This window comes from Coregonus clupeaformis, chromosome 17, assembly GCF_020615455.1.
Source record: "Coregonus clupeaformis isolate EN_2021a chromosome 17, ASM2061545v1, whole genome shotgun sequence".
Lineage (NCBI taxonomy): Eukaryota > Metazoa > Chordata > Actinopteri > Salmoniformes > Salmonidae > Coregonus > Coregonus clupeaformis.
Genome location: NC_059208.1, coordinates 70021809 through 70031482, shown reverse-complemented (window position 1 = coordinate 70031482; position 9674 = coordinate 70021809). Strand labels below are relative to the sequence as shown.

Below are 9674 nucleotides of genomic sequence, written 5' to 3'. Positions count from 1 at the left end.
CAGGTAAGTGTTACCTCAGCTGATGTAAATGAATACCTTGGTAACGCAATGGGGTCCCACTTTACATCAAGTGGCACTATAATCTATGTATTTACATGGTTATTACATAGGCAGGTACAGTGTAATTACATTGCAGGTACACATTGTTAATAGTACTTACAACTCTTATACCCGTGTGAGCTTTGCACAATTTCAAGGATTTGCAAATTAAGTCACAATGGAGGTAAATGTGTAATCTAGAACAACAGTTCTAGACTAGGGTGAGATGAGGCAAAATAAAATATCATTTTGCAGGTGTTATCGCAGGTGTAGCGAAATGCTTATGTTCCTAGCTCCAACAGTGCAGTAATACCTAACAATACAAAACAATACAGGCAAATCCCATAAATGTAAAGAAAGGAATTAAGAAATATGGAAATATTAGAACGAGCAATGTCAGAGTCCAGAATATAAATATATATGTATATGATGGTGTGTATAGACATTATGGACAGTATATGAATAGAAAAGGTGTGTACAGCAGTAGTTATATAGGATGAGCCTTGACTAGAATACAGTATATACATATGAAGTAGGTAAAACAGTATATAAACATTACTAAAGTGACCAGTGTTCCATGACTATGTACATAGGGCAGCATTCTCTAAGGTGCAGGGTTGAGTACCGGGTGGTAGCCGGCTAGTAACAGTGACTAAACTTCAAGGCAGGTTACTGGGCAGAGGCCTATGTAACCATCATGTAAATGCACAGGTTGTAGCACTACTTCATGTACAATGGGACCAGAGGGGTATATTATGTTGATGTTGGAGGTAAGAAGAGGGTAGGAAGAGTGATACTGTATAAGATTGATTGTATAGCCCTAAATGGTTGATTGATTAATTGATTGATTGATTAATTGATTGATTGATTTGCGACAATGAACACAGAATGTACTGTGGAGCTTTGCTTTGTTCCTGTATGTGGTGTTGTTGCTGCTGTGTTGCTGCGCTTTGATTATGTATATTGTGTTGTGTGTGTGTGTGCGTGCGTCCGTGTGTCCGTGCGTCCGTGTGTGTTCAAGCCTTTGTATTCTGATATGCTGTATCTGATGCGGTGTGTGTGTGTGTGTGTTCTGTCTCAGTGTGTGTTGTGTATTCTGATATGCTGTATCTGATGCGGTGTGTGTGTGTGTTCTGTCTCAGTGTGTGTTGTGTATTCTGATATGCTGTATCTGATGCGGTGTGTGGGTTCTGTCTCAGTGAGTGTGTTGTGTGTTCCGCGCTAGCCCTGTCTATGCTGATTATGTGGGGGAGAGAGCGGTGTCATGGTCATGAATATGGAGCACATTGAGATTCTCAGAGTGTAATTTGTTGTGTTCACCATCAATTCCTTCCTGTTAAGACGAGTCAGCAGTGTCGTCCAACCCCCCCTTCCAAGGACACCTCATAGACCCATTTATACACCTCCTCTCTCTGCCTCTTTCTCTCTCTCTGCCTCTTTCTCTCTCTCTCTCTCTGCCTCTGCCTCTTTCTCTCTCTCTGCCTCTTTCTCTCTCTCTGCCTCTTTCTCTCTCTCTGCCTCTTTCTCTCTCTGCCTCTTTCTCTCTCTGCCTCTCTCTCTCTGCCTCTTTCTCTCTCTCTCTTTCTCTTTCTGCCTCTTTCTCTCGCTCTCTCTTTCACTCTCTCTGCATCTCTTTTTCCTGTCCATCCCTTCATTCTCTCTCTCCTCCCTCTCCCTCAACTCCCCTCGCTCCTCTTTCTCCCTCTTTCTTTCTATCTCTCCTCTTCCTCTCTTGTCTCTACTGCACTTCTTCTCCTTCTTCCTCCCTTCACCTTTCTCAACCCTTCTCTCTTTCTCACTTTTCTTCCTCCTTGTCCCACCTCTACTTCTCATCCCTCCGCTCTCTCTCTCTCCACCTCCTCTGCCCTCCTCTCTAGGGATGGTTTGTGAGAAGGGGATCCAGATCCTCCTCACCACCGTGGGGGCCTTTGCAGCCTTCTGCCTGATGACGGTTTCTATAGGGACGGACTATTGGCTGTACTCCCGTGCCTCCATCTGCAACAGCACCCGCAACCACTCGGACGACCCTCACAACAAGGACAAGAAGGACCCCGGAGCCCTCACCCACTCTGGCCTCTGGAGGATCTGCTGCCTGGAAGGTAGGCTACTGAAATGCTACCGAGACGCCATCTTGGATCTGTGGGTGGAGTGGGAGAAGATGGATAGAGGGTAGACGGAGACATGTGTGGATCTGAGTATCTGTGTGTGTGTGTGTGTGTGATGTTGGAGGGGATGAGTTAGGCCTGGTTCGATTTTAGCCTTTTTTCCTAATGTCCATTCTAGATTTAAAGGTGCACTATGCAGAAATCGCTCCGCTATTTCCTGGTTGCTAAAATTCTAATAGTTCACCTAATTTCAGTTTATGTGACAAAACAAGCAAGTATAGTGTAGAGAATCATTGTACCATCTAAACCGCTGTGAAATATATTTTCCATAACCAAAAAATATTGTATTTTCAGCTGTTTGAAGCTGGTGTACAAAACCGAAAGTAAAAGATTCAAAAATGAAACTTAAGAATGGAGAGCATAGAAATAGCACACATAGAACAGATATACCACTTCTTAGACTTGCTTTCAATGAGAATGACATATCTATAACTCAAATTTCTATGTGAATTTGGTCGGGTCACCAAAAAAGTTACATATTGCAGCTTTACAGAAATTACATACCATAAATACTATGGATAATATATTGAATGTAATAGTAATAGTTGGTAATAGTTGGTAATAGCTGGCATGATTAAAGTAAGGACTGTGGCCATTTTGGATCTGATGCAATACCAGTGCAGACCTCATGTCTGTGTCCTAATGCTCTACCTGCAGTATTGCTGTCTTGTGAGATGGAAAGGAATAAGGACTGAAGGGAATGGAGGTTCCATTACAGTGAAGCTCAGAGATGATTTTGTCCAGTCGTTTTCATGTCAGATGAGAGTGAATGGATGGTATGGTTACCATATATGTCAGTGGAATTATGTAGTCAGCAGTGCTGCCTTAAAGGTCATTATAATGTGAAGCAATGCATATGCTGAGTTTATGAGCTCCTTGGAAAATCTGAAACTTGGACAAATCTGACATGGAAATGCTGGAAGAGGAAACGCTTTTTTTTTAACCCTTTCCTAGGCTTTCCCAGTGAACTGATGTTTGTGTTTACAGATTTACAAGGAGCATATGAACAACACAGCATTAGAGTGGGTTCACATTAAGTTAAAGGGAAGAGGTCTGGACTGTAGTACACTATAGACACTTTATCTATGAATACTGCATGTTTGTGGAGATTGTTATTTCTACCCTTCAAATGAATTTGTCATAAGGATACCACTTCATTCCTGAACTAAGGATGACTTCAGTGGTGAAGTCGGTAACAGGAGCAAATGGTCTAGCTGTACTTTATACGATGGTTGGATTCCTGATTTTCCATTGTGTCAGCAGATCAGGAACTTGTCTTTGAAATCACCTGAAAAGAACCCCTCTCATCTCAGCCCATTCCTTCAATCACTGTCTGTACTTTATAACCGACCTGACACGCTATCACCCACTATCACTGTGCTCACCAACCATGTGTTGGAAAGCTACTATGGGTACAGGTTGTGTTCAAGCCTCGCCTGATTCAACTAGATCCATCAAGCCTTTGATAAGCTGAATCAGGTGCATTACAGCTGGCCCTACACACACACTGCAGACCCGGTTGCCCAACCCTGCATTAGCCCAGTGATTTAGCTGACGGGTTCTCTGAAAATGACAGTAGCCATCACGCCATCTCCACTCAGTCACTGCGGCACAAGCAGCTAATTTATAATACATTAAACTGCTGCTCTGACATACAGGCTTCAGAAGGAGGAAGACAGGACAGGACTGGATAGGACAGTAGTTGAAGCTGAATGAATGGTGTTAGCTAGCTGCCGTATGTTTGTAGTCCTGTCACTACTCCTCTGTAAGGCATGCAGGGTAAGTCCCATCCTTGGCCTGGTCATTGTGCAAAGCTCATTTGTCCTCATCTCTAAGCTTCCTGATAACAAAGCAGCCAATTAGAGATAAGCCCCAGCCCTCGCAGCATTGCTGCAGTGCCCCCCCCCCTCTCTCTCTCTCGCTCACTCTCTTGCTCTCACTCTCTCTCTGCGCTCTCTCTCTCTCTCTCTGCTCTCTCTCTTTACTCTCTCTGCCCTCTCTCTCTCCCTCCCTCTCTCTGCTCTCTCTCTTCTCACTCTCTACCTCTGTCGTCTCTCTCTGCCTCTCTCTCTCTGCCCCTCTCTCTCTCTCTCTCGCTCGCTCGCTCTCACACTCTCTCTGCCTCTCTCGCTCTCTCTGCCCCCTCTCTCTCTCTCTCTGCCTCTCTCTTTCACACACTCTCACTGCCTCTCTCTTTCTCTGCCTCTCTCTCTGCTCTCTCCCTCTTTACTCTCTCTGCCCTCCCCGCTCTCTGTCTCTCTCTCTCTTTCTTTTTTTCTCTCTCTCTCTCTCTCTCTCTCTCTCTCTCTCTCTCTCTCTCTCTCTCTCTCTCTCTCTCTCTCTCTCTCTCTCTCTCTCTCTCTCTCTCTCTCTCTCTCTCTCTCTCTCTCTCTCTCTCTCTCTCTCTCTCTCTCTCCTCTCTTTCTCTCTGCGCTGCAGTGGAGCCTTCAGTTCTTTGGTATGGCTTAGAGGTCAAGTATCCTTGATGTCCGTAGAGTATTGAGCCAAGATGGGTGCTCAGAAGCCGTGCAGTGATGCAGTGAAGTGTAGGTGCAGTGGAAACAGAGGACATATTGGCTCTAAAAGATTTAAGCCTGCGGGTGGGTGGCACACATTGCTCTGTTAGGGGCTGAAGAAGTGAGTGGATGGAGTATTCTCTGATTCGGCAGGTTGAGAGGATTCCTGATATTTTATTTATTTACATTTTGACCTTTTTTTAACTAGGCAAAATACCAGTAGGTCAGTACAGTCTCTCCCTTAGCTTTTAGTCAAAGGTCCCTAACATCACATTGTGGGCTGCAAACACTAAAATATTCAACTGAAACCAAAGGAGGGCAAGAGTTTTATGTGAGTGGCATCAGACAAGCCACCCATCAACAGCAGTGGTATGAGTGTTGATGCTTTAGATTTGATGTTGTTGTGATGATGGTTCAAATAGAGAGCACTGATCCTTGGGGCAGTACTTAGAGGCAGACTCTCTTGCTCATGTAGGTCAGTTTCACCCTCCAGTACATTTCTTACAGAGTTTCCAGGTAAGTGAATGGAAGTGAGTGAAACTCAGGTCATTTTGGCTCTAGCCAGCTGTTTGAGGAGTAGCAAGTACAGCTGTACAGTAATTGCCCCCTAGACACTGGTTCTCACACCTAATGGTTATGGTTAAGATTGGGAGAGAGGGTTAACTGATCCTAGATCTGTGTCAATGGGGAACTACTTCCTGGTTTAGAGCCAAAATGGCGTCTATCAGGGGGTTTAGCTGACACCCTTCCCTTCTGTGCCCCCATCTCTTTACAGACGACAACCATGGAAATAAAAGAACTATGAGAAAGAGACAAGCTCACCCCACATCTGTCCGTCTCTCCCTCCTCCATCTGTGTCTCATCATTCCATCACTCCAACTCTCTCACAATCCATCCATCAGCCAGCACCAGTCGTGTGCTGTCATCACCGTGCATCCGTTCGTCCATCTGTCTGTCTGCAATAGAGCCACAAGACCCCAGCGGGTAGCTATCTGTCTGCCTGTCTGCCTGTATGGATGGCTCTCTGTGTTGGGGTGTGTGTGGGTGTGAGTTAGTGTGTTCATTCAGTTACTGCATGCTCTTATTCAGAAAGGACCACAGTGAAGTGCTCCTAAAAAGTGACTATTTTAAAGTGAATATTGGTAGCTGTGGTTCACTCTAAATAAAACCTTTCTTATTAGAACTATACATACATATATTCTATTACCCTATCTACATTCAATTAGTATTTTTCTATCCAGCACCTGATAAGAAATAATGTATGTACACTACCGGTAAAAAGTTATAGAACACCTACTCATTCAAGGGTTTTTCTTTATTTTTACTATTTTCTACATTGTAGAATAATAGTGAAGACATCAAAACTATGAAATAACACATATGGAATCATGTAGTAACCAAAAAAGTGTTAACCAAATCAAAATATTTTTTATATTTGAGATTCTTCAAATAGCCACTCTTTGCCTTGATGAAAGCTTTGCACACTCTTGGCATGATCTCAACCAGCTTCACCTGGAATGCTTTTCCAACAGTCTTGAAGGAGTTCCCACATATGCTGAGCACTTGTTGGCTACTTTTCCTTCCCTCTGCGGTCCGACTCATCCCAAACCATCTCAATTTGGTTGAGGTCGGGGGATTGTGGAGGCCAGGTCATCTGATGCAGCACTCCATCACTCTCCTTCTTGGTAAAATAGCCCTTACACCGCCTGGAGGTGTGTTGGGTCATTGTCCTGTTGAAAAACAAACTATAGTCCCACTAAGCCCAAACCAGATGGGATGGCGTATCGCTGAAGAATGCTGTGGTAGCCATGCTGGTTAAGTGTGAATTCTAAATAAATCACAGACAGTGTCACCAGCAAAGCAACCTCACACCATAACATCTCCTCCTTCATGCTTTACAGTGGGAAATACACATGCAGAGATCATCCATTCACCCACACCGCGTCTCACAAAGACAAGGTGGTTGGAACCAAAAATCTCACATTTGGACTCAAGACCAAAGGACAAATTTCCTCCGGTCTAATGTCCATTGCTCGTGTTTCTTGGCTCAAGCAAGACTCTTCTTCTTATTGGTGTCCTTTAGTAGTGGTTTCTTTGCAGCAATTTGACCATGAAGGCCTGATTCTCACAGTCTCCTCTGAACAGTTATTGTTGAGATGTGTCTGTTACTTGAACTCTGTGAAGCATTTATTTGGGCTGCAATTTCTGAGACTGGTAACTCTAATGAACTTATCCTCTGCAGCAGAGGTAACTATGGGTCTTCCATTCCTGTGGCAGTCCACATGAGAGCCAGTTTCATCATAGCGCTTGATGGTTTTTGCGACTGCACTTGGAAGAAACTTTCAAAGTTCTTGAAATGTTCCGTATTGACTGACCTTCATGTCTTAAAAGTAATGATGGACTGTCGTTTCTCTTTGCTTATTTGAGCTGTTCTTGCCGTAATATGGACTTGGTCTTTTACCAAATAGGGCTATCTTCTGTATACCACACCTACCTTGTGTCACGTTTGTTCATGAACGGATCAGACCAAGGCGCAGCGTGATATGCATACATGTTTATTTGACTTATAAACACAACGACAAAACAAGAAACGAAACGTGAAGTCCAAGGTACACAAACAACATTCCTAACACGGAACAAGATCCCACAACCCACTAGTGCCAATAGGCTGCCTAAGTATGTCCCCAATCAGAGACAACGAGCGACAGCTGCCCCTGATTGGGAACCACCCCGGCCAACATAGAAATACACATACTAGAAATTACAACATAGACAATCACAACAAAGAAAGTCACACCCTGACTCAACAAATAAGAGTCCCCAGAGTCAGGGCGTGACACCTTGTCACAACACAACTGATTGGCTCAAACGCATTAAGAAGGAAATAAATTCCACAAATTAACTTTTAAGAAGGCACACCTTTTAATTGACAAGCATTCCAGGTGACTACCTCATGAAGCTGGTTGAGAGAATGCCAAGAATGTGCAAAGCTGTCATCAAGGCGATTTCTTTAACACTTTTTTGGTTACTACATCATTCCATATGTGTTATTTCATAGTGTTGATGTCTTCACTATTATTCTACATTGTAGAAAATAGTAAAAATAAAGAAAAACCCTTGAATGAGTAGGTGTGTCCAAACTTTTGACTGGTACTGTATATGATTTAATTATTATTATATAATAGTAATAATAATATATAATGTCTTATTATTATTATTATTACTTTTGACCGGTAGTGTATGTGAGTGTGATACTAATGAGATACTGCATGACCTTAACCACAGACCCAGGACCAATTTTGGTTGTTTTGTTTTCCTAATGGTTATGGTGAGGGCTGGGGCAAGGACATCTGATCTAGAATCAGTTCCTAAGAGCAGAGAGTGGGGATGTTTTGTGTTGGGGATGCGTACTGTTCTGTCCTCAGACCTACCTGGGAAGGGTGAACAATGACAGGACAGAACCTGAGGCACAACCAGTCTGCAGTTTCTCTCTCTCTCATGCATTTTTTCTCTCCCTCTTTCTCTCTTGCTCTCTTTTTATGTGCTAATATAAACTGCTGTTTCTTTTTCTGATGAATCTCTGTGGAGTTGAGTTGATGCATGTGATGATGTAGAAAGTTAAAGTGTGTGTGTGTGTGTGCGTGCTAGCGTGCGTGTGTGTGTGTCAATGTGTGTGTGTGAGATAGTGTGTGTGTGTGTGTGTATTCTGTTCTAACCCCCTCCCCCCCTCTCTCTCTCTCTCTCTCAGGGGTGAAGAGGGGAGTATGTTCTCAGATCAACCACTTCCCTGAGGATGCTGACTTTGACCATGACGGGCCTGAGTATGTTCTACGTAAGTCAACACCTGATGGACCTGAGGTGGAGGTGCAGGCTTTTGTTCCAGCCCAGCTCTAATATACCTGATTCAGCTCTAATATACCTGATTCAACTCTAATATACCTGATTCAGCTCTAATATACCTGATTCATGTAATTGGGGACTAAAATTAAAAGGTGTGTTGGGCAGGGCTGGAACAAAACCCAGCACACACTGTTGCCACCCCCAGGACGGGAGCTCCCCATAACTGATACACAGCCGTAACTCATCCACAACTGTAAACCACTTTTTACAGAAGCCTCAGACCACATAGAGTAGTTAGATCTCATTCCTGAAGACCGGAGCAAAATAAGCTGTGTTTGAATTAAACATGTTAGTGTTTGTATGAAGTCAAGGGATAATGTGCTGCCCTAGTTCACGGGTGTTCCCCCGGGCCACGCCTGTGTGGGTGTTCCGTGCCACACTACGTGTGCCTGCCCCACAAGTCAGCAGGAGAAGACTGTGTACTGTTTACCATATAGCCTCGGCATTTGGCTGGCATTTACTTTGGCATTTCTGTCTTCTGGCCTATGTCCTAGATGGGTGCGTGTGCGTGTGTGTCTGTCCTGGGGGGTATCAGAGTTGATGCCTCTTGGGAAAGAGCTGATACAATTATACACTCACTAGCTTGGCCACATGGTAATTCATTTGCTCACACCAGAATACAGCTGTTTATTTCTTATCCTCTCCCTCTCTGATTCTATCTGCGACTTTTACCTTTTCTCTTTCTCCTCCCTCTCCCTTTATCTCTCTCTTCTTCTCTCTCACGTGTTCTCTCTCACTTCCCCTCGCTTTCCCCGTCACTGTCCTGTCACTCTCCCCTGTCCCTCACTGTAGGTATGGTCAGGGCTTCCAACATCTTCCCTATCCTCAGTGCTATCCTGCTGTTGATGGGAGGGGTGTGTATCGGTCTCAGTCGTTTCTATAAGCACAAGAGGAACATCGTCCTGGGAGCAGGCATTCTCTTTGTGGCTGCAGGTACACTAACTAACTCCTGTCAGACCTGTCTGTGTGTCTGTCTGTGTGTCTGTCTGTGTGTCTCTGTGTCTGTCTGTGTGTCTGTGTGTCTGTCTGTGTGTCTTGTGTGTGTGTCTGTGTG

The 9674-nt window shown here is 44.1% G+C and overlaps 1 protein-coding gene across 2 annotated transcripts in view; it reads left to right on the top strand.

Annotated features, from left to right (window-relative positions):
* The window catches only part of LOC121542930 (voltage-dependent calcium channel gamma-4 subunit-like), a 37982-nt gene that overhangs the window by 26707 nt on the left and 1601 nt on the right, over nt 1-9674 (top strand). For both annotated transcript variants that reach the window (XM_045226679.1, XM_045226678.1), the window contains exons 2-5: nt 1-3; nt 1917-2138; nt 8469-8552; nt 9413-9553. The exon at nt 1-3 is cut by the window's left edge. In XM_045226679.1, coding sequence (XP_045082614.1) covers nt 1-3; nt 1917-2138; nt 8469-8552; nt 9413-9553 — 450 coding nt within the window. The remainder of the gene's footprint in view (nt 4-1916; nt 2139-8468; nt 8553-9412; nt 9554-9674) is intronic.